The sequence below is a fragment of the Hemiscyllium ocellatum genome, chromosome 5 (genome assembly GCF_020745735.1).
Source record: "Hemiscyllium ocellatum isolate sHemOce1 chromosome 5, sHemOce1.pat.X.cur, whole genome shotgun sequence".
Classification (NCBI taxonomy): Eukaryota; Metazoa; Chordata; class Chondrichthyes; order Orectolobiformes; family Hemiscylliidae; genus Hemiscyllium; species Hemiscyllium ocellatum.
The window spans coordinates 31,369,823-31,395,140 of NC_083405.1; the positions used below are offsets into that span (position 1 = coordinate 31,369,823).

General features: G+C 40.4%; 1 protein-coding gene across 7 annotated transcripts in view; it reads right to left on the reverse strand.

Moving 5' to 3' along the window:
- rbms3 (RNA binding motif, single stranded interacting protein) overlaps positions 1–25,318 on the reverse strand; it is a 1,363,226-nt gene that overhangs the window by 489,284 nt on the left and 848,624 nt on the right. For all 7 annotated transcript variants that reach the window (XM_060824630.1, XM_060824631.1, XM_060824632.1 and 4 more), the window contains one exon: positions 4,748–4,917. In XM_060824630.1, the coding sequence (XP_060680613.1) occupies positions 4,748–4,917 (170 nt within the window). The remainder of the gene's footprint in view (positions 1–4,747; positions 4,918–25,318) is intronic.

Consider the following 25,318-nt stretch of genomic DNA (forward strand, 5'->3'; position numbering starts at 1 on the left):
ATGATATACATACACATGTAAAAGAAAGCGTGTGCAGGACTGTCAGGAATAGCATTGAGTAGCTTGATAGAGTGAAGGAATACAATATCTATGTTGGCTCAGAGCATTGAACTAGGTCCAACAGCCATAATTTTGATATGTTCACACCAAGGTGTTAAAAATGGAATGACCTGTAACTGAGAATTAGACCATACAGCAGTGATCTCTAACAGACAGAATATTCCTACCCTTTCCCAATCAGAGCAATAGAAAGGACCTGGCAATAATGTAAAAATAAATCAAAGAAAGCTAAACCCTGCACTTGGATTGAGAGTCAAATGAAAACACAGAACCTAAGTCTGAATTCAGATTTAGCTGCTTTTTTGGAAACCTATTTCAGAGATAGGGAGCAGCCTTGTGCTGGGTTTCCATGTCGCTGCAGATTGCAGGTGAGTTGAAAAGCTTTGACAAGTTTATTTTGATTCAGTGGGACAAAGTAAGGCAACTTAATCTGCAACAATCTTTCGAAAACGTGACAGCTTATGAGTAATCTGAATGATCGCAGTACAAAACAGAAAGATCTTAAAGCACTTAAAAGTGTTTGTACATTCACTCAAACAGCTTATTAATACACAATGTATGTTGCTGTAAAAGAAAACAACTACTGTGAAGACTGTAATTTTCTATTGAAAGGTCTCACTGCAGTCTCTTTGAACTTAAAACACTCACATATGACTTGAAAGGCAAAGTAGGAAATTAAATGAACAAAGACAGAAACTTGTCATCTGAAAGCATGACACACTGTTTTCTCTCTTCTACTATTTTTAAAAAGTGTATAAGCAGCCTTGTATAAAAAAAATTACCTGCTTTTTGCTTTCAATTTTATATATATATATATAAAACACACAATTACTTTCTATTCATATTCTGTTACCAAAATATAACTTGTTAAGTAGCACAGTGAGGAAAGCTTCTACAATGATTCAAGGTCCAATTTTTCAAAAGAAATTGTGTCACTGTTTAACTTCCAGCTTGTTGTGATTGAAATTCATAGCTGGAGAGCAAATTAACTTTTTTTTCAGTATTAGGATACCAAGAACAATATAACTAGGTTGACTAAATTAAAATTAAACTTTCCTTTAAAATAAACAAAATGACTGTTTGAATCAATAGGCAGCATTTTCCTCTCTGAGTCAGAAATGTGCAATTCAATTTCCACTCTGGGAATACTGAAGTAGTGCTACATTCAACAGAGGTGCAGTGCTTTGGATGACACAACTAAAGAGCCAAGACCCATTGACCTGTTCTGAGTGAGTGTCAGATTTCAGTATCCACTATTTGAAGGAGATTCAGGCAATAATTTTGCCAATTCATCTGTTTGCTTTTGGAATTTTGGGACAGTCACTGCACTTTGAAGTAATGTATGTGAAATTCTTTCAGTTAATTCTTTGAGTCATGATAAGGCAGTAAGTCACTCTTCTTATGAGGCATGTGCACAACATTGATTCTTCAGTGGTTTTTCTCTCTTGAACTGTTAAATCTTTCTATGCGCTTGTGTCCCACAACATGCAGTCAGAATGTTATTTAAGCACAGGGACAAAGGACAAATGTTCATCTGTGTCTAAAATCCTGATGTACAATTTCCAGCAGTGGTCTCTAGTCCAGAATCCTAAATCACTTTGAGTTTCCTAACCAAGCAGTATGGAGGCCAATACAGAGGTGCGAACCAATCCCCATGCTGTTTATGCGGCAGACTGAAAGCTGAAAGCTTTCTCATATTTATGTCTGTTTCCAATAGACAAACTCAAAAAAAAATCACCAGCAACACAAACACTACTTATATATCTGTCTAATTTATTTATTTAAATACATTGCATATCTCTGTTTTCCTCTCTCTCTCTTTTCCCAAAGGTGCTAACTGCTACTGAGATACAATATATGGGTACAGTCTCCCCTTGATACATCATCATCTGTGTTTCTCCCAGTATCAGTCAAGGCAGTGATCATCAGTAGAATATTCACCCAAAATGACATTACATCCAAGTCAGATCCTGTGTCATGCAATATCCTCAAATGATTCGTGCTGCAGGCACAGATTCTTAATTTTCTTCCTCCCTAGGTCAAAGGAGTTCAAAGAAAACTGCAGACTGCATTACAATCCGAGTTGGCAACTCAACACTCCTAGGAAATCACACTTAAACTTCTGAAAGATTTTAACTCATTTGAAAAAGAGAGCTTATTTATTATTATGAAGTAGATCCTGATTAGTTCAATCAGATAGAATACTGGCAACTTCATTATTCATCGACTGTGCAGCTGGACATATGAATGTTGAAATGGAAATCACAATGATTACCTGTGTGGCATACTTTCTTTAAATACTCATTCTCTGTATTAAACAAAAATGCATGCAATTTAAACTGGTCACATTACAGATGACTAAAGTCAAAGATCGCTGAATCCAGGCAAATACTAAGCAGTGTAACATGGAAAGGCACCACTTAGATTTTTAGGCTGTACCTAGAGATTAAAATCATCTAGGTAAAAACAATGTCTGCAGATGCTGGAAACCAGAGTTTAGAATAGAGTGGTGCTGGAAAAGCACAGCAGTTTCAGGCAGCATCCGAAGAGCAGGAAAATCGACGTTTCGGGCAAAAGCCCTTCATCAGGAATACAGGCAGAGTGCTTGAAGGGTGGAGAGATAAATGAGAGGGAGGGTGGGGGTGGGGAGAAAGTAGCATAGAGTACAATAGGTGAGTGGGGGAGGGGATGAAGGTGATAGGTCAGGGAGGAGGTTGAAGTGGATCGGTAGAAAGGTGGAAAGGAAGATAGGCAGGTAAGACAGGTCATGAGGACAGTGCTGAGCTGGAAGTTTGGAGCTGGGGTGAGGTGGGGGAAGGGGAAATGAGGAAACTGGTGAAGTCCACATTGATGCCCTGGGGTTGAAGTGTTCCGAGGCGGAAGATGAGGCGTTCTTTCTCCAGGCATTGGGTGGTGAGCGAGCGGCGGTGAAGGACGCCCAGGACCTCCATGTCCTTGGCAGAGTGGGAGGGGGAGTTGAAATGTTGGGCCACAAGGCGGTGTGGTTGATTGCTGCGGGTATCCCAGAGATGTTCCCTAAAGCGCTCTGCTAGGAGGCATCCAGTTTCTTCAATGTAGAGAAGACCGCATCGGGAGCAACGTATACAATAAATGATATTAGTGGATGTGCAGGTAAAACTCTGATGGATGTGGAAGGCTCCTTAGGGGCCTTGGATGGAGGTGAGGGTGCAGGTTTTATATAACAGATGAAATTATCACCTTGAAAGGTTTCCAATGTATGTCTTCTCTTTGGATACAGTAGCAATATATGACACTTCTAATGACAACGACCTGGACTTTCCTTGGGCATGTTCCTGCTCCACTGCCATAACTGAGCCTGAAATTGGTGTAAACTCCTCTCACATAGAAAACCATTTATGGTCAATACCAAACATGGACATGGCAACTCTTAAATCAGAAGTATTTGCTATGATGAACCAAACTGAGAACTAATCACATCCAATTAAGCAATGATGTAAGATATGATTTCTGAACAGGATATGTGCAGCCTGGCATATAACTCGTGTGATAGTGGTTAAAAAACTGTTCCGAGGTGTGTAACAGTATCTCTTGACAGGAAAAAAAAATTGGTGTGTTCTTCCCCTACCAACTCCATTTTAATTCAGTGCTCTTCCTCTCTCCCTAAATCTTTTTCACTTTTGTTGTCATTGCACCCGTTATGGGAGTGGAGAAAAAAATGTTTAAAAAATGTAATGGGTAATTTAGCAGTGGTATTAAACTACAGTCAGGTGGTGTGTAAAAATATCCCCAATAGGGGGAAAAAGAGAGAAGAGCTGGGTTCTAGGCAGTGAGGTGGCTCTTGTGGCACAGTGGTATCTATCAATGGACGAAGAGGCCACGGTTCAAGTCCCTCCAGGGCTATGTCAGAACATCCGGGAACAGATCGATTAAAGAGTTGTGGCCTTCCCCATTCATATTTATTTTAATTCCCTCCCTCACTTCCTACCCTCCCCTATTTACATTACTGGCAATCATTTTTCAAATTGTTAATTGTTTACCTGGTGACAAGGTGATTTTGGTCGATTTTGTTTTGAAATGCAGAGCTGGGTTCTCACCTGGACTATGGTGAGATGTGTGGCAGAATCAGTGGCCAAGTCCAGTAAGGCCTATTTTGATATCGAGATCAGCTTTCTCCGATTTTTATACTTTTCACAAACCGTATGGCAAGATTCCAGGCACCAGGCAATAGTGAGATTCCATTTGATTGCATTTAAGACTTTTGAAATGGCCTTGTGTGAAAAACAACTAGATTCTAGCACTTCTGATGGACAGCGATTGTGCATCTATTAGATGGTTAAGTTAATGAATTGGTGATTTGTCTTTAAAATAAATCCAAACAGCTGGGTTATTCCTCAGTGGGCAGTTGGCTTCTCGATAGGGAAAGAGTACAGAAAGGAAAGATTGAAACTGGCACTTATGCTAAACTATAGCTTTATAATAGAAACCTTGTAAATTCAGAAAATCTTTTCTGGTCCAATTCAATACACAAAGCAGTCTTCAAATGAGAATGGCAGGAAAATAACCTTTCCACTTTGTGTCACAAAACTGCCTCTATGAGGTTGACCAAAAGTGAAAGCATCCCATATCCTTTCCTGGGATGAAGGAACACAATTACATTAGTGAACACGCTCTTAAAAGAAGAACAGCAATTAACAGAGCAACTTACGGTTGGCAGAGCTTGATAAGATCCTGGTCGGTGGTGCCTGGTGGCAGACCCCTGATGTACAGATTGGTCTTACTCAGCTGCTCACCACTGCTGTTGTTGCTGCTGTTGTTGCTGCTGTTTGTGCTCGGACTGGGAGGAGCCATAGGGTGAGGAGCTGGTGCATAGGATTGCTGAAGTGGATGACAAAAACACAAAACACATGAGAAATACTCCTCCAAACCGTTACAACAATATCTATCCTTTTTCTCATTTAATCCGCTGTTGCAAACCCTAATTAACTTTGTATTGGAACACTTACTTCAAATCTTATGATTTTCTTTTTAAAAGTGACAGATGCACCTAACAGAACTTGCACCTGACATTGAAGGACATTTCAAAGAATATGCTATTAAATATTTAGTTGCCAGGAAATGTATAGCCTGTTTCATTCACCCTGAAGTATATTTAAGAAATATATTGCATATTCAAAATTCCTTTCCAATTTAGTATTTCTCCTTTTCCACGAGAAAATACTTTCATTCTGCATTGTGTCAGTATCACTTCCCAGGCCCAGTGCAGACTAGATAAATGCACAATTACGTTCTGCCTACTCGTCAGTTACAATACCAGAACTCCAAGAAGTCAGTGATCGTTCCAATTTGAGCATCCTTATCTTCTCATAGGCTCTCCTGATTAAAGTGGGCAAGTTAACATCAATTAGTGCTGAAAAATGGGATTGTCCTGCTGTTCACGTGGGTAGATTGTGAATGGAGTCAAAGTAAACCAGACTTGCGTCTCACTATTAAACTTGGAAATCAGATGCCCAATTTAGTTGCTGCACATGAGATTATAATAATACCTAGTTTCCACAAAATGGATTTATTTTTAATATGAACTCTTGAAGTTTACTTCACTCAACTTAATGGAAATATAACTATTTCAAAATGGTGTTCTTTCAATGCCTTTCTTTTCCTTTACTGTTCTTCCACTTGACAGTTCACATTATTAAACTGGAATTTGTTTGAAGTGTAATATGGTACATGACAAAAGGTAAATAGAGAAGTGTGTAATAGTCTCCCATCTATTAATGTGATAAAATCAGACTGCTACATCTCTATATGCACTTTTGTGGCATGAAAGTGTAATTCAATGTGCAAATCTTACAAAGAAATCTGAAAGAATGACAATTCAACTTCCAATCATCAAGTATCACATTGATTGATCTACGCCACCATCCCACAAACAGATAAAATAATACCACTTTAAATTGCACAGCATAGCTTTGGTTCAAACCAGGCCCCAGGGCTCAATTGCAAGCAGCATTCAGTAATTTTAAGTCTTGAGGCACATCGCCAGTGTCTTGATTAGAATGAAATATGAATCTAAATTGTTCGAGCTCTGCTCTTGTATTAAAAAATAGCAGAGAGAACTAAAGACAAAATTAACTCAATTGTGACCCAAGAATACAAACTTAGACCCATGTAAAACTGTGCTGTGACTTACACCTTAGATATAAATTCAGCTGTCATCAGAATAGGCAATGAGATAGCTCCCATGGTCTTGGATCCAGTAGCTTTCACACGAGCAGGTAGGATTTTCCATCAATAGGCGTCTAACTCTGAACAACCTGGAGCATATTGGCCCTTTAAGTAGCTCGTGGGAAAGAACAGCCCAATGCACCCATTTTGTAGCCTTGTCATGTTCTTTAATCAACACACTATCTGTCAAGAAACCACACCAACACTGAAAGCTGGATTTGTCTGCATTTAGAATATGTTCTGACAAGTTCAAAATCTCTGTCTATGGGAGGCTGGCTAAAGAACATTTGCTTTCATTTTAATTTTGAGCTTCTACCCAGTATTTCATTTACATTCTTGCTATTCATCAATTTACATGACATGAATCATTTCTTTAAAGGAGAAAATATTACAAAATTGTCAATAGGAGGTCTTAAAGTGACATCACAAGTGACAAAGTCAGAGACACAATTTTTTTCAACCAAAATCTTTACTTTTTTTCAAGCCACTTTGTGATTATGTTTACTACATTGTCAAATATGCAATGACAGGTACATTGAATTAAATATCATGGGCTGAATTTTCCTTTGATATAATTGGATGGCAAATTGGGTAGTGCACTAGAGAAGGCTACGGTTGGGAGGTCTACTGTGATATCTTCAGCCTGAACTATATTTTATGCTTCAGTAGTCCAATAGAAAAGGACACCCCTTTGCATTCTCACTGCGACTAACTGATAGCATCTAGTCAGCAACTTGTCCCATTGTTTACCTTCTGCCACTACTGTTATTAACCACAGGGACTGTCAAAAAAGTGATGGCCACAGTTGCTGTTACAACAAGCAGAGGACTGATAATGGTCCTTTGCGTGGAGGGGCCCAACACATTTCCCTCTCCAAGGCTTTGAAGGTAAACTCCAACCCTATCCTGCTATCATTGTTTTCCACCAGGAGAGCTAGCTGCAGTGCCGTGTCACCTCTTTTCAGGAAAGTTTGCCCATGCTGGCAGATTACAGACTAGCTTTGGGGATTCACTGTGACCTGACAAGGGAGGAACCCACAAGCCAAGAGCTGCTGGTCAAGCACAGGCCTACAACTTGTCTACACAAGCAGCGATGAACAAATACCCAGGGTCCTCTTAAGGAGAGGCCCAGGCAGGAGAGGGATTTGTAGAGAGTGATAGCAAAGGGAGATGGCAACTTTGACAGAAGGGTGACTTTTAGTGTTCACCCTTCCACCCTAGCCACCTTCCCAATGCCATGTGCTTCAATTAGGAACAGAGTGCATTTCAATGAGAAACCCTAACTTTCAAGTTCCCACAGTCTTCCTTTTAAAAAAAATACTGCCTGCCTGGCGAGTCCCACCTCCATTAGGTTAATATCATCAGTGGAAGAATGAGCCTTTTACGTGGTCATTAATTTAAAAATTAAGGGCCTCAAATGCTGGGAAGGCCATCGATGGGTGTCCCATTCCAGATTAAATCAAGGTGGAAGTAGGAAGTTGGTGGCAGACTCATGCCACCCTCCTGAGAAGCTAAATGCCCTCCTGTCCATCAAACTCACCGTGGCAAAGGGCATTAATTAGCCATTGCATGAAATTTCCTCTCTCTCAGATTCAGCAGTGTAGGAACAGCCCAATTAACCTAGCTGGTGTAATTATTTTTAATCAGCCTGTTCAGGCATGATATAACAAATGTCTGGAGGTAGTGGGACATGAAGCAGGACCTCCTGGTCCAGGGGTAGGGGCATCACTACAATGCCACAAGACCACAAAACCCAATTGGTGTGTACTTGTGTTTATGCTTTGAATGAGCTGCCTAATATGGTCATGTGACAGGATCACAAAGTTGTAATGCTGCAGGAAGGAGACCATTCACCCCATCATGTCTACAGCAGCCCTTTGAATGAGCATTACAACTTAGTGCCACTTTCCTATGTTTTTACTATAACCCTGCAAATCGTTTCTATCTGAATAATTACCCAATGATTTTTTAAATGGCTCCATTTTACCTGCATTCACCCGTATTTCCATGCAGAGGACCACGTATCCTAACTACTTACTGTGTAGGAGGTTTCTGCTCACACTGCATTTAGTTCTTTTGCAAATCACCTTAAATCTGTGCTGTCTAATTCTCAATCCTTTAGTATAACCTCTCCTTTTATGAGGAAAGGTTGGATAGATGAGACTTGTACTCACTGGTGTTTAAAAGGAGTAAGAGGCGATTTTACTGCAATATAAGATCCAAAGGCACCTTGACAAGATGTGTGTGGAGAGGATGCTTTCTCTTATGGGAGAATCTAGAACTGGGGGTCACTGTTTAAAAATAACAATCCATTTAAGAAAGAAACAAGCTGGGCTGTTTTCTTCCTTACAGAGAGTCTTGAGACTCTGGAATGATGCTCATCAAAACGCAATGGAAGCAGAGACCTTGAATATTTATAAAGCAGAAATTGACAGATTCTTGATAAGCTAGGGGGTGAAAAGTCAATGAGGTAAGCAGAAATATAGAATAATCAGACCAGGCATGATCTAATTGAATGGCTGAGCTGCTGAAAAGGCTGACTGGCCTTCTCCGGTTTAATTCCTGTTTTTTAAAAAACTCATATCATATTCTACTACCCCTTTGCAGCACATGTGCTTATCTAGCATCTCCTTAAATATATAAATCACCATCAATTGCCTGTTGGAGTTCTTGGTCAATGTCTTACTTTATGTCCCTAGTTTTGTTCACTCCAGAGGTCTCTACATCACGGTTATCAAACCCCTTCATAATTTTAAAGACATCTATTAGGTCACAATCCATCTTCTCTTTTTCCTCTCAGGATGTTCCACCTTCTCCCAATAAATATATTTCCTCAGTTTTCCTCAGTTTTTTTTAATGTGGTGATGATAACTTTCCATAGCACACCATGAATACTCGAACCTATGTTCACTGCAGGTTCAACATAATTTCTCTGCTTTTCAATTCTATCCCTCTGCACATGGAGTTGGGGAAAGAGGGAGTGAATTCCTAGATTCCTTTGCTCCCCAATCCCATTTGGACTCATTTGCTATGCATTGTGTGAATAGCTGTTCTTTTTATAAAAATGTACAGTTCATGTTTATGTTACTGAAGTTCATATTTACAATAGTACATTGATTCTGCAAATCTATTAATGTCATCGTGTTTATTCTCACAAATTTCCTCAGTAATAACTACGCCACCATCCCTACATCAACATCCCACTCACAACCCCCATTTGACATTGAGTACAGTTTTCAAATGCAAAATATTCACAACTTATACATTCACAAATCAAAACTAGGCTGAGCGCACAACAGAGCCATGGTGACAGACAAAAATCCAATCAAATAGCATTGGCCTCAACACTTGGAAAGATGTATTTATATGCAGCATCCTAGATGACTATGCCTAGTGGTTAGCACTGCTGCCTCAGTGCCAAGGACTCAGGTTTGATTCCAGCCTCGGGTGGCTGGCTGTGTAGAGTTTGCACATTCTCCACATGTCTGCGTGGATTTCCTCCGAGTGCTCTGGTTTCCTCCCACAGTCCAAAGATGTGCAGATTAGGTAAATTTGCCATGCTAAATTGCCCACAGTGTTAGGTGCATTACTCAGATGGAAATGGGTCTGGGTGGGTTATTCTTCAGAGGGTCGGTGTGGATTTGTTGGGATGAAGGGGCCTATTTGCACACTTTAGGGAATCTACAACTTTTAATGCTCGAATACAACAGTGTTATTTTTAAATTTAAAATTCTACATAAGTAACAATATTCAGTACACCTAATATTTTTCAATCATACTTCGTCATTTCTGTGGCCTATGAAGCAATATTAGCAACAGGATAACTTAAAAGTTATGAAAAGTAATAGGTTAAGATCAGGAGAGGGAACAAAACCTGACCAATGATTGCAACAGACTTACATTCGAGATAAAAAGCTGTTGTGCAATGCCAATGAAAAGCTGAGGTTGTAGATCAGTAATGTGTGTAATACTGGGGTGAGACATTAATTCCAAATACCTCACAAACATTATTGTTCTCTGCCTCTTATTAAACTTCAAAATACTCTATCTCTGGTTTAACACAGGCAATATTTCAAAACAGCAGTAATAAACTTTGGGCAGTTCCAGATCTTGTTACTCACAACTGTCTTTATTCTTTCTGTTCCTGAAGGTGCTGACTTTGTGTTGGCAGTTTCACAGCTTTAAGTCACACTCAGTTACCTCACTTGAACCTGGGTGATTTTACTGTTTGGAACTGAACAGCCAATTTTGTTTCTGTCCTAACACAACTTACATTTCTGTACAATTCCAATATCATTGCTGCTTTAAAAAATATATCAAACTGATTGACATACTATGACACACATCTTTGTTGATCATATTCAGATGTGCGACTTGTAACCAAACATTCAGCACCAGAGGTAGAGACATGACTAATGCACCACAAGATCCTCCACTTGGCTTTGTAAATTTTTTAATCAACTTGCTCTAACATGTTCCGAAACACTTCCCTGGCAGGTCCAACTTGAACCTGGATTTGCTGGCCCAAAGGTAGGAACACTACTACAAACTCTCAAGCCGGTGAAAACACTTGAGTACTAGTCTGGATTTTGAACACAGGAGCGCATGCCTACTAAAGTACTGGAACAGTCAAACCAAAGAAAACTCACAAAAACACTGAACTGAAATTGTTGGAGAAACTCGGCAGGTCTGGCAGCATCTTCACTCACTGTTCCTGCAATATAAAATATCTGCAGCTTTTGGTGGTCTAACGTTCCTTTACTGACTCAAAATCCACACACATCACGATACGGACTATGAATCAGGACTGCGTGATTTTTAAAATTTTAAGTCACACCTTTACTGATTCCCATTGTGTTCACCTTGTCCTTCCAGCAGCTCAGAATTTTTCTGCTGCATCGTCACAAGTTCTGATACCCTTTCAAGTAAGACTTTCCAATCTGCTTTAAAGTTGCATTTGATGTTTTATGAGATCATTCACAGATGTCACCATGTTGTATGTTGGTTAGTCTGGCTCAGGAAAGAATACTGAGCCTTCAGAAGGTTAACAGTAACTAGTTTATTACATATTAAGGAACAATATATGGCTTTACAAAAATATACCTAACTCTGCTGAAGACACGATGATTCTTCTCTCAAATTCTCTTGGTCATGTATTTGTTTGCATCATCCTAGTTGGAGTTGCTATTCACCAAGAGTGTGCTGCTGGAAAAGCACAGCAAGTCAGGCAGCATCCGAGGAGCAGGAAAATCGACGTTTGAGGAATCCTGATGAAGGGTTTTTGCCCGAAACATCAATTTTCCTGCTCCCCGGATGCTGCCTGACCTGCAGTGTTTCCAGCATCACACTCTTGGCCTCTAATTTTCAATATCTACTTTCGCCTTGGAGATGCTATTCATCCAATCCTGGATATTAAACCTTTCAAGTCCCTATTCTGTAGCTTGGCTTCCTGGTTTTTCTGCAGTCACAACACATCTTAGCATAAGGCAGCAACAAACTGGCCACCCTGCTATAGGAAGGATGTCATTAAACTAGAAGGGTTCAGAAAAAGTCTACAAGGATGTTGCTGGGACTAGAGAGTTTGAGTTATAAGGAGAGCCTGGATAGGTTGGGACTTTTTCCTTGGAGCATCCGAGGCTGAAGTGATCTCAGAGATTTATAAAATCATGAGGGGCATGATAGGGTAAATAGCCAAGATTTTGCTCTCAGGGTAGAGGAATCCAAAACAAGAGGGGCATAGATTTAAGGTGAGAGCAGCAACATTTAAAAGGGACCCAAGGGTGGTGCAGTATGGAATGAACTGCCAGAGGAAGTGGTAAAAGTGGGTGTAATTACAACAAAAGATATTTTGGCAGTTACATGGATTGGAAAGGTTTAGAGGGATATGGGCGAAATGCAGGCAAATGGGACTGGTTTATTTTAGGAAATCTGGTTGGTACTGACGAGTTGGATCGAAGGGTCTGTTTCTGTGCTGTATGACTCCATGACTCGCTGTCAGTGGAGAAAAAGAAAGTTATCACTTAGAATCAAATGACCCTCCTTCAGGATGGTAGGAAAAGTTGAGTCAAGAACATCTACACAGAGATTTTATGACAGACATGACTGCAGACCTCCTGGATCTGAAATGGGGACATTACCACTGCATGGCAAGAGTCCTATTGCATTTAACACTTTCATTGAATATTGGTGATAAGCAACAGCAGTGGGTGAGGCGTGTTGCCTATAAGTTGTTGCTCACTGTCTCTGTTAATTGTGGATAATGTTACTGCTCAGCTGAACTCCCACTGTGTGACAGCTGCTTTATGTCTGGTTCATTCTCAGAATTTGACACAGGTGTGAAATGTTTAAACCAAAATGGTGATGTGAGAAATACAAACACCAGCCTTAAATGGTGGCACCTTAATTGTGCAATTTGTTCAAACTAAATATAGGTTTGTGACAGGGAAGCATTGTAAAAAGTCTTTTATATTGGACATCTCTTAAATCAGGTGAGCGTGTTCTCGGCTGTGAGAAATGGATTTAACAGCGTAAATGCCGCGAGCTAGTTTGGACTTTAAATCATAGAACTTTACAGCATAGAAACAGCCCATTAAAGCCATTGTGTTTGTGCCAGATCTTTAAAAGAGATGGATAGATATTCCCATTCATTTACCCTCTGCTCAAACTCTTCTATAGGCGGATTACACAGAAAAAAAGCATTAAGATGTTGATTTATGGACAACTAAATACTAATTGCTATTCTCAGGACCCATGTGTAAAGTATAACTGCAATTAGAAGTAGATAATTGTTGGCACTGCATACTCTGAATTAGAGGATAACACTTCTTTAAACATAGTTGCGTTATATCATGCAATGCATTATTTCACCTTAAACTGATCTTACATAAAACTGCTGACAAAAGAAAATGAGTTGAGGATGAACTGCATGTTACCGTGTTGCAGCATAAATACCACCATTTTGCAGCCCTTCTAGTTCTGACAAACCATTAACTCTCATTCTCTCTCCACAGATGCTGCCAGATGGGCAGAGTTTCTTCAGCACATTCTGTTTTATTTCAGAATTCCAGCACCTGCAGTATTTTATTTTGTATTATCATGTTTCTACTTTTTGTAGTTTAGTCATTCATGCTCCTTATGCTATAACAGATCTTTTCCTTTTGCTCTTTCTCTGCTGCTTTTCTCTGGTTGTGAACTTATTGAATGCTGTTTATTCCTAACATCTTCCAGTTATGATGAAAAACTAACAAGCTGAAATTATAATTCCATTTCTCTCTGTCCTGTTGCTGCCTGAAATCCTGACCATTTCCTATATTTGCTGTTTATCTTTTCAGATTCCCATGTTACCTCCTAATCATGTTACCTCCAGTCTGCTTTGTATCATATCACAAACTGTTCATTATTAACAGCTCATAAGTTCAACACTCAACTCAGGAAACTAACAACTGCTACCTGACTTCTATCTCAATACCAATATATCCAGTATGTGGATGGAGGCGTATTATGTCTGTTCTGTGAGATTCAAGAGAGCTGTTGATTCTTCACCCTTCATGGCATTTGCAATTCCAGATGAGTCATGGAATGTCAGGAGTGAACACAGCCAGATATTCTAGCAATGTCACGTATTGTGCAATCCCTGGGTTTCCAGGCAGGTTTTGCACTTTTAAAAGTTGAGAAAGTACAATCCATCACTCTTCATGTAAGTAAATACATCAAGTGATTATAATTTCACAGTAAACTCCTCCATTCTTTAAATCATTCATGGGATGGTCTTGCTCTGGAGCTCTGTTTGATGAATATTAGATTAGATTACTTACAGTGTGGAAACAGGCCCTTCGGCCCAACAAGTCCACACCGACCCACCCATACCCCTACATTTACCCCTTACCTAACACTACGGGCAATTTAGCATGGCCAATTCACCTGACCCGCACATCTTTGGACTGTGGGATGAAACCGGAGCACCCGGAGGAAACTCACGCAGACACGGGGAGAATGTGCAAACTCCACACAGTCAGTCGCCTGAGGCAGGAATTGAACCTGGGTCTCAGGCGCTGTGAGACAGCAGTGCTAACCACTGTGCCATTGTGTCAGAACAATAAGCCTCCATCGGAAATACTATCCAATAGGGGAGGTGATGCCTGAGTGGTATTGTGACTGGACTGGTAATCCAGAGACCCAAGTAGCATTCCGGCCACCTGGGATGGTATCCTGTCACAGCAAATGGCGGAATTTGAATTCAATGAAAAAAATCTGAAATTAAGGATCTAATGATGACCACAAATCCATTGTCAGTTGCTGGGGAGAAATCCATCTGGCTCATTAATGTCCGTAGTCTGGCCTATATGTGACTTGAGACCCAGAGCAATGTGATTGACCCAGAGCAATGTGACTGGGATGGGTAATAAATGCTGGCCTCACCAGCAACACCCTCATCCTGAAGGAATAAGTTTAAAAAAATACTACCCAAATGGAAACTTCCGCGTGCAGTCTACAGAGCCACATAAAATGTGCTTTACCTATAGGTAAATCCTGGTTGGGATCCGCCATTTCAAAAGTATACTCAAAATTTAGCAAAACGGTGACTTGATTCCTGAATGTAAAGTTACATGTCTAATCAAGTAAATGCATTTCTCCGATTGTTTCATTTTGTTTGTTTCTTTTATTTATATCTGTAAGGACCTCTGACTCGAAGGTATTTCCTGTGTCCCACCTCAGGCCAGATGCTCAGAACAGTCGCTTCCTGCTGCTTTGACCCAGCAAATGGCCCAAAGTCACTTGCATTCCCGTTTTATAGTGGAGGCAGTTCCCAGTGTCAGCTTGCTGACTTAAATTGTTAACTCAAACCGAGAGTCATACAGCTCGGGAACCGTTCCTTCGGTCCAAATCGTCAATGCCGACTAAGTTTCCCAAACAAAACTAGTCTCACTTGCCCGCATTTGGGCCATATCCCTCTATACCTTTCCTATTCATGTACTGATCCAAATGTCTTTTAAATGTCGTAACTGTACCTGCATCCACCACTTCCTCTGGCAGTTTATTCCTGATCCACTTGCCTTGGATTCAGATTTAAATGAACTCAAACCAATGCAGAGGATAGCAGAACAGAGCAAACAAACAATCTCACTGCACCTCAAGTACTTTTCCATTCTGGACGTAGAGGATGTGTAAAGCAAGAATTTTTGTGACTTTTAAAAATAGATATTCAAACCCACAGTTACTTACTGAAAGGAACATACAACAATATTTGATATTTTAAACACCATTTAAATTAAAGCAATCAGCAACTTTACGCAATATTTCACAAATCCTTGGTATTAAAGCCCAAAATTCTCACAGGTTCTATTGTTTAAATAATTCTAATCATTTTAATTGTTAGCTTTTAATTTCTACTCAATAGTTCCACTATCCGTGACAGTATTTTGAGGGTTCCTTCACTTCCTTCGAGTCTGAACTAATCTGTCCCACAGTTCTTTGGCTGGTGGTCAGGTCAGAGTTGTATTCAACTGGTTAGGTTGGTACAGGACAGTCAGGTTAGGTTGGTAGTGGAGTACGGTCAGTCAGGGTGGTAAAATTGAGAGGTGGGAATTGGGTAGTTGCAGGAGTTGTCTGGGTGAGGAGAGCATGTGTTAGTTGTATGGATAGTTGGGTAGGAGGGGTGGTCAAGAGGACAGTTGGGTCAGGGGTGGCTACTGACTAAACTGAAATGATATTGGTTAGTTGGTGGGGTGGGGGCATGTGTTGTTGAGCATTCAGCTGTGGAGCTATCTGGATGCTAAGCCGAAAACTTTACAATGTGTAATAAAACCGAAACATTGTTTATGCTGTAAATCTGAAGCAAACACAGAAAATGCTGGTGAAACTCAGCATCAGAAAGAACATAAATAAATAGTTAACATTTTGAGTCCATAAGACAATAAGATATAGGAGCAAGATTAGGCCATTCAGCCCATTGAGCCATTCAATCATGGCTGAAAGGACTCTTGCAGCACAACTCTTCTTCAGAACTCAAAGTGGTTCAAAACATTAACTTGGTTTCTGTCTGCACAGATGCTGCCAGGCTGGAATTTTCTGTGTTTGTTCAAAATATTTCTTATTTCCCGCGTAACTATCCAAGTCGATTGGATGGATGCGCCCCACTTCATCCAAGCTGGGCCATGGACGTGATCCAGTGTCTCAAAGTTTTGAGCCAATATTCCCTCAGTGTCATGTTTTGCTTGATAACACAGAGAAGTATGCTGGTACATTTTATTACATTAAGGGTGCTACATAAATACAAGTATTCATATGATCTATGTTTAGTAAACTGTAATAATTACAAGTCCATGTATCAGATGCTAATACAAACTACGACTTAAGTCCAGCAAGCAATAGGACCTGAATAACACTTCAACCAACCACTGAATTCATTCTAATTTATTGTCTAAAAGACTTTTCAAGGCATAAAGAATCAAAGCTATAAACAAGAACAGATTAATCATCAGAGTAATGAAAAGCTTTAACACAGTGCACTCTATGCTTCAGGCCACAAGATACTATCGTGATGGCTCTACATCTGTACCACATTTCAGGGATGAAATTCAACTTTAGCAGGCACACCTAAATGGGCAGTAATGATTCATCTGGTGCCCAATTCTCCACTGACATATATTAGAGAGCTCATCAACTACCACCCATTTTCTGCGAACTGAATTTAATGTCAGCACCATTGACATTAAGATTGGACTGAGTAAAGAATCACAGAATCTGAGAGAGAGCTGAATGAGGCCATCTGGCCCATTGTATCTGTGCTAATGTTTTACAAAAGCTGTCCAATTATTCCACCTCTATCTGCTCTCTCCACGGCACCCTACTGAACTGCATTTTGTTTTGCTGTTCAAGTATCTATTTGGGAAGTGACAACTGGAACCTCTTCCACCATTCATTCAGGCTGAGCATTCCAGCTCGATAACTCAGTGTTCAAACACTCCCCTCTGGAGGATATGAACTTCTGATGATACACAGACTGGACATCAGCCACGTTTCCATAGTGTAAAGGGAAAAGCTGTGGGAAAGTTGTCTGCAGAATCTGGATTTCAGCTTGGGGAAAAATGACTTGGGTCTCAGAAATCTGGGTATGGCCATCTTGCACCACTGTCACTTTTTGCTTGCTGCTCAGCATCCACTACTAGCAGCATCAATGCAAATCTGGAAGTCTTCAGCTCTGAAGAAGAGTCTAACTGGACTGGAAAATTAACTCTGTTTCTCTCTCTGTAAATGCTGCCAGACCTGCTGAGTTCCTCCAGCATGTTTTGCTCTTATTTCACCATGGTAATAATTTCACCAAGAACTACAACATTGTAGGCCTACAGCCATTAATTCCAGGTGATAAAGACTTCATTTTTGCCTGTATTCGGGAAGAAAAAGCATGAAAAAGAACTCAATCATTTTCATGGTTGGAGCATGGATAGGATGATTAGCCAAGGTCTTTTTCCAAGGGCAGGGGAGTCCAAAACCAGAGGACAAAGATTTAGCATGAAAGGGTAAAGGAACCTCAGTGGCAATTTTTTAATGCAGAGAGTGCTGTGTGCGTGGAATGAGCTGCCAGAGGTACTGATGGAGGATGGCATAATTACAACATTTAAAAGGTACCTGGATGCATACATGGACCATTCCAGACCCCCTCAAAATATATTAAGAAGGTAGCCTCGACACAAACTTTTTATCTTATTTCAACGGTAAATGTGAGGTGATGTGTTCCAGATTCAAAATGATTGGTTAATTACCCGACATTAATCAAAATCCAACTTATTTAAACACTATAATTAAAATACAATAAAAGGAAGAGGAACCTGGAATAACATAAGTCTATTGGAAAACTTAGCAGAGTAACAGATTATTTTACTATTAAACAGTAACTATTCAAATATAGCAACATCCCATAAAAACACCCTTGGCAAAAAGGCAAATTTAGAAAACAGGTATCTCACATGCAATTCACCAATCCAGGAGGAAAGAACGTCAAAAGACAATTCTGAGAGAAAATTCAGAGAAAAAAATGGAGCAGCCAGGAGAGATTCACTGCCATCCAACCCCACTGAGAGTCCAGCAACAACTGCTGAAAGCTAACTAAAATAAAACGCTGCATCTGTGAGAGCTTGACCACACCCACTCAGGCTGCTTTTATTGTTCCAACATAAAAAAACCCAAAGCCTCATAAATGGTTTATCTTCTCATCTTCTCACAGACTGTTCACCCATCTGTTCTCTAGTATTTCTCTAAAAAGAAACTAGGATGAAGCAGGTCTCTTAAAGCCACAACATCGTCACAACAGGTACATGAATAGGAAGGGTTTAGAAGGACAGAGACAAATGCTGGCAAATGGAGCTAGATTAATTTAGGATATCTGGTTGGTGCGGACAAGTTGGACTGAAGAGTCTGTTTCCGTGCTATACATCTCTGTGACTCTCTGACTCAAAGACACTAATTGCACTTCCAGTTAGGTATTAAGTGTTGGTCAGGCAGCTGTGATGGCTAAAACAGATTTGTTTATGTTAAGAAAAGCCTACGTGAAGAAACTAAATTGGTCACTGTTGAGTGGCAAACTTAATCTTATAGACTCTAGAATCCCTACTGTGTGGAAGCAGGCTATTTGGCTCAAGTTCACATTGAACCTCTGAGCAGCTTCCCACTCTCTTACCCTTTCCTGGAATCCTGCATCTCCCATGACTAATCCAACCTGCACATCTTTGGACTGTGGGAGGAAACCAGAGCACTCAGAGGAAACCCACACAGACACGGGGAGAATGTGCAGACTCCACACCAACAGTCAGTTGCCCAAGGATAGAAACAAACCTGAATTCCTGGTGCTATGAGGTAGCAGTGCTAACCACTGAGCCACCGTGCTGCCAACATCCTGGGCCTTTACTATGTCCTCTTCAGGCTAACAGAGGGGCGCCAACTAAAGGAAACTTCTTAGAAGAACAGAGTTATAATATACATAGAGATGGGAGCTGCAACCTTTCTTCTGGTCCCTTGTCCATACAACAGATGTCTGCAGCTTGCAAATATTATGCCAAAAATGGGCCCAAAAGAACTTCCTGGCCTTTTAATGTAATGTAGATGTAATCACCTACATTTCTCTATATTTGTGCTGCTGTACTCTTGGAACTGTATCCGTTTGAAATTGAATAATGACAGTTAAAAGCCCGTGGAACAGAACAAAGCACCGAGACATCATTCCAGCCTGAGGTTCTGCACATTAGACTTTGGTTGCATTTGCTAATTCAGTATACAGGTCTAATCACAGACTTGATCAGCTAAATTGACTGAGATTATAAAGACAACTTTACTCTGCAACCTCTTCTGCCAAGAACTGGGTGCGTCAGAGGCATTCCCACATGATTTACAGGAACATGCCTTCGTGACCACATCCTCTGTGATATTCTGCAGTCAGCCAATGTGCGTTCAACAGAAAGATGATGCCTCCATCACTGGAAAAAAATGCTAAACAGAATTCCCAGCCCCAGATTTTCCCACGTAATTCTGGCTGAACTATTTCACTTTCCAATCAGTGAAGAACATTGAATTGTTTCAGGGTAACTTCCGTTGCTTACATCTTCAGTAATATCAAATGCTCTCCTTTAAAGTGGGCTTTATAGAATCAATAATAATATGTAAGTAAGGATCCATTGTTAATAAATACAATGATGTATGCAAGAGGATGAGTTTTACAGAGTAGGCATTTCTGTGCTAGTACATATTTTGGCTCTAAAATTTCATCTTTAACAACTGCAAGTTGCTTTTAACAAGCAGCAGTAATGATCATGTAATTGTTAATCATTCAGAATACACCTCACAAGACAATAGGCATTATTGCCACAGCACTCAGTAATGTTCAGCAGTTACATCAACAGACAGTTTAAAACACAGTAAATAGTCATCATGATGGTATTAAACATTCCTAGAGAAAAACTAAAAACGGTTTTTCTTTTCTCAGACACACAATAGCCTGAAATGGTGCAGATGGACTCCCACTTACACATGCACAATGACAGAAAAGTCCAGCATAAATTGCTGGCTCTCCAAACTGAAGCAGCGAAGAGTGGCCCATCCATTGCCAGTAAAGAAGCATCAGAGGTTTATCTCTCAATCACACGCAGGAAGACAGCATTTCACCTTGAATTCTGAGCTCCTTCCTGGAGCCTACGGGAACCATTAGTTTGTTATTTAAGGATCTGGATTCCCTTTGAGATTCATTCCCTTAGTGCCTGTGAACCTCTGGACCTTTCTCGGAGCCTCAAAATAATTAAGTTCAGTTCAGAGCTGGTGACAATCACACTGAGCCCGTCCAAGAATGTGAATGGAGGAATTCCCAAATTTCAAATTCCAAGATATGCCAGACACACCACCCTGTCCTCCCCTCTTCACTCCACTCCAAAATGGGGCCTGACAGGTGCCTGCAGCTCACCAGTATTATGTCAAAAAGGAGGCTAGGTGAAGTTCCTTTTCTTTGAGCATAATGTAGATGTAATCAGCTACATTTCTCAGTGCTGCTTTAGTGCTGAAGCATCTTAATTCAGACACACTCTCTCTCACACACACATACCCTCACACATCTCACTGATACAACTCCTATATGCGAATAAGGCATAAAAATTTGAACAGCCTCCCATTTAATGTTGCTGGCACATAGAAGTTGGGAATGTGTTTTCCTTAATTGTCAGTAGATTGTACCTTTTCCCCCATTATTTTCTCTCCCTCTTGCAGATGTGCTGATTAGCCTCTAGACTTGGACTGCAGCCTTCTTAAGTTTATTAACTGTATGTGAGAGCAGTGCATAATGACAGGATTTTTCACATGAAGAATTCAGCAGTTTCCAACCAGACAGCTTGAATTTGGTGGCACAGAAATTTCAAGTCACAGTTATTGAAGATCAACTAGTCACATAGAAAAACGTGCATTGATTCAGAAGCATTAGCATGAATTTGTTAATGGAAAAATTATATTTAACTAAATTTCTGGAGATTTTTGAAGAGTTAACAGAGAGGGCTAATGCAGTGAAAGCTGTTGAAATGGCATACATGATCAATCCAAGAGGATTTTATACTGGACTGCACAACGGGAAAGTTATAGGTTATGGAATAGCAGGGATATTAGCAACATGGATACAAAACTGGCACAGCAGAATAATGGTTAATTGGTCATTTTCAGCCTGGAAAATGGTTACTACAAAGGGTGTCCGATTTACTAACCTCCAACTTCCAAACATGCTCTCATAAAGAATTGTAATTTTGAGGACTGGAGGATGGTTAATGTGCCTTTATTGAAGCAACACCATAAAGGAAAACCTGGGAACTATAGACCTATGAGTCTGAAATCAGTGATGGGCAAGTTGTTGGAAGGGATTTTGAGAGACATGATTTACATGGGTTTGGAGAGCTGAAAATATGTTGCTGGAAAAGCACAGCAGGTCAGGCAGCATCCAAGGAGCAGGAGAATCGACGTTTCGGGCATGAGCCCTTCTTCAGGAATCTTGAAGAAGGACTCATGCCCGAAACGTCGATTCTCCCGCTCCTTGGATGCTGCCTGACCTGCTGCGCTTTTCCAGCAACACATTTTCAGCTCTGATCTCCAGCATCTGCAGTCCTCACTTTCTCCTCATGGGTTTGGAGAGGCAAGGATTGATTAGGGACAGTCAGCATGGCTTAGTGCAAGGGAAATTGTATCTCACACACTTCATTGAGATACTTCACATAAGCAGAAAGATTGATTGAGGGCAGAGCAGTAGATGTTATCTATGTGGACTTTAGTAAAGCCTTTGACAAGGTTCTGCATGGTAGACTAAATAGTAAAATTAGATCTCATGGGAGTCAGGGTGGGCTTATCAATTGGATACAAAATTGGCTTGATGGTGGGAGACAGAGAGTGGTGGTGAAGGGTTGTTTTTCAGACTGGAGCCCTGCGACCAGTGGTGTTCTGCAGGGATCGGTGCTGGGTCCACTTTTGTTTTTAATTTATATAAATGATTTGGATGAGATAAAAGGAAGCATGATTAGTAAGTTTGCAGATGCCACTAAAATTGGTGGTACAGTCGACAGTGAAAAAGGTTAGTTAAGATTAGGATCTTGATCAGCTGGGCTCACGGCTGAGGAGTGCAGATGGAGTTTAATTTGGATAAATACAAATATTGAATTTTGGTAAAATAAACTAGAACTTATACAATTAATGGTAAGGCCCTGGATAGAACACAGACACCTCGGGCAACAGGTACATAGTTCTTTAAAAGTTGCATCACAGGTAGACAGGGTGGCTAAAAATGTGTTTAGCACACTTGCCTCCAGGATGTTGGTGAGGCCACTTTTGGAGTACTATGTGCAGTTCGTGTTACCCTACTATAGGAAGCATATTATTAAATTGGAGACAGTTCAGAAAAGATTTACCGGGACGTTGCCAGGAATAGAGGGTTTAAGTTATAACGTGAGGCTGGAAAGGCTAGAACATTTTACAGTGGAGCACAGGAGGTTGAGGGGTGACCATACATAGGTTTATAAAACCATGAAGGGCAAGATTTAAAAGGGACCTGAGGGGTTACTTCTTCACATGGTGGGTGGTTCGTAAGTGGAATGAACTGCCAGAGAAAGTGGTAGGTGCAGGTACAGTTCCAACATTTAAAAGACATTTGGACAGGTACATAAAGAGGCAAGGTTTACAGGGATATGGGCCTGTAAATGCAGACAGACTTCCCTACTCTTAAACTCCAACCCGCTGAAATAAGGGCCAACATTCCATTAGCCTTTCTGATTACCTGCTGTGCGAGCTTTTGTACATAAGTACCCTCACGTCCCTTTGTGCTGCAACTTTCTGCAGTCTTTTTTTAAATTCTTTTAAAATTATCTGTTCTTTTGTTCTCCCTTCTAAAATGAACAACTTCGCATTTTCACATACCCTGCATTACATTCCATTTGACAATGTTTTGCCCACCTACTTAACCTACCAATATCTCTCTGTAAACTGTTTGCATCCCTCTCACAACCTGACTTTCCACTTATTTTAGTGTTATGTGCAAATGTGGCAACAGTACATTCATTTCCTTCCTCCCAGTCATTGAAAAATACTGTAAACAATTGCGATCCCAGTACTGATCCCTGCGGAGGCTCGCTGGTCACGGGTCGCCAACTTGATAAAAACAACTTCTCCTCGTTCCTGTTTCGTGCCCATTAGGCAAGTCTCTATCCACTTCACTATTCTGTCTCCAACACCACAGGGTCTCATCTACACTGCAGGGCTCCCAAGTAATTTTTGTGAAGGCTGCAATATTTTAAACAAGTAGGGCTGATGGTTTCACTGTCTGTTTATTGCAAATAATTTTTTTCTTCTTAATTCAAGGCAGTGTGGCAGCTCATTACTTGTAAAAGATCTCTTTCTCTGACTATGGCTTGGTATACAATCAATGCAGGCATTCCTGACTACATGCAAAGGCTATCCCCAAAAAACAAGAAAACTTGTGTTTGCTGCAAACAAAGTTTCTTTGTATGCAGAGCTCATCTGATGGAGCAGCTGCTGAAACAAACTGAAATGCAGATTCATCAAAAGTTCCCACCACTGCATGCAAGTGTTATACTCAACGAGCCTTGGAGGCAGGGTTTTGCCATGGGATGGGTGTGCTTTCAAATATTGTAATAAAGTGCTTGGGAATTAAGGTCCCCATCCCGAACAGAGCTATGGTGGGCCGGGCTTTGACAGAGATCAAATGGAGGTCAGATGTACTTCTCCACGTCATGAATTAAACAGCAGAGCTCTGCTTATCAAACAGGACTGGCAGATTTCTACATGGCTGGTTGACATCCATTTCCATTCACCCCCTGTCTCAAATATCCATCCTCCTGTAAGTATTGCCACATTCTCTGCCTCAAGGGCACAGGTTAATTCCCACAGTCAGCCCTGATCCCATGGTGGCTTTATCTCCTTTCCAGAGACCCGAGCATATAACCCAGGGTGAGATTTCAGTGCTGTGCTGAGGAAATGCAGCAAGATCAGGGCTGCAGTATTCTGGATGTGATCACAAATCATGGTCCCATTTGACCTCTCTGATGGATTAAAAAAACCCTTGGCTCCATTTGAAGGGAAGGAGAGAAAGACTCCCAATTCTGCATTTCAATATTTATTCCCCAACTAATATTACTACAGCACAGATATTCTGGTCATGATCTCATGTTGCTTATGGGACACTGTTCTGTACATGTTGGCTGCCATGTTTCCCACAGGCAACTGTGACTATATTCCAAATGTTACAATGTTGGCTACAAAGTATTTTGGCATACCCTAAGATCACATGAGATTCTATATAAATGTAAGTCTTTTTTCTTCCTTCCTTCCTGCAGAAAGCATAAGCTAGATACCCTGTTTCTGGTGGCACTAACTATGAAATAACGGGAAATGTTGAAAGTATTATCAAGGTTTTTTCATATTCTTTACATATATAAAAATTATCAATATTGATAAAATATTGATTACAATTCTTTGCAAATTATATAATTTTCAGATTTTTGCAAAGATTTACAATCAATATCTTCTATCTTCTCTGAACCTACTCTTCTCCAACATATCCAATCCCAGGTTCCTCATACCCTTTTTGTAATTCTAGTATTTTCCAAGTTAGGTAGAGTTTCGTTGACATTTTCTTTATGACTGGATATTCCTGATGTCGCATAGTCTCCATATTTGTGCATCATACTCCAGGCATATCTGAATAGGTGATTCCTATCACCTTTTGTAATTTACACTGTATACCAATAACTATACAACCCTGGTTAGATTTCCTTACTGTTCCCACATATTGCAATGCTGGCTTTGGATTGTAGACTGGAACCTTCAACCTATTGCTTTATATTCAGTGGTTACATATCTGCCTGATCAGGCAGGAACAAATTACAACAGTACACCAAAGAGTTTCAAAACAGCCATGAAAGAAAGAGGTTTTTTCAAAAACCTTTAAGGGTGAGTAACATATACACCAGCTTTCTTTTTGTTTGTTCTCTCACATCTGTGACCAGCCTGTGTAGAATTCTTGCAACAAA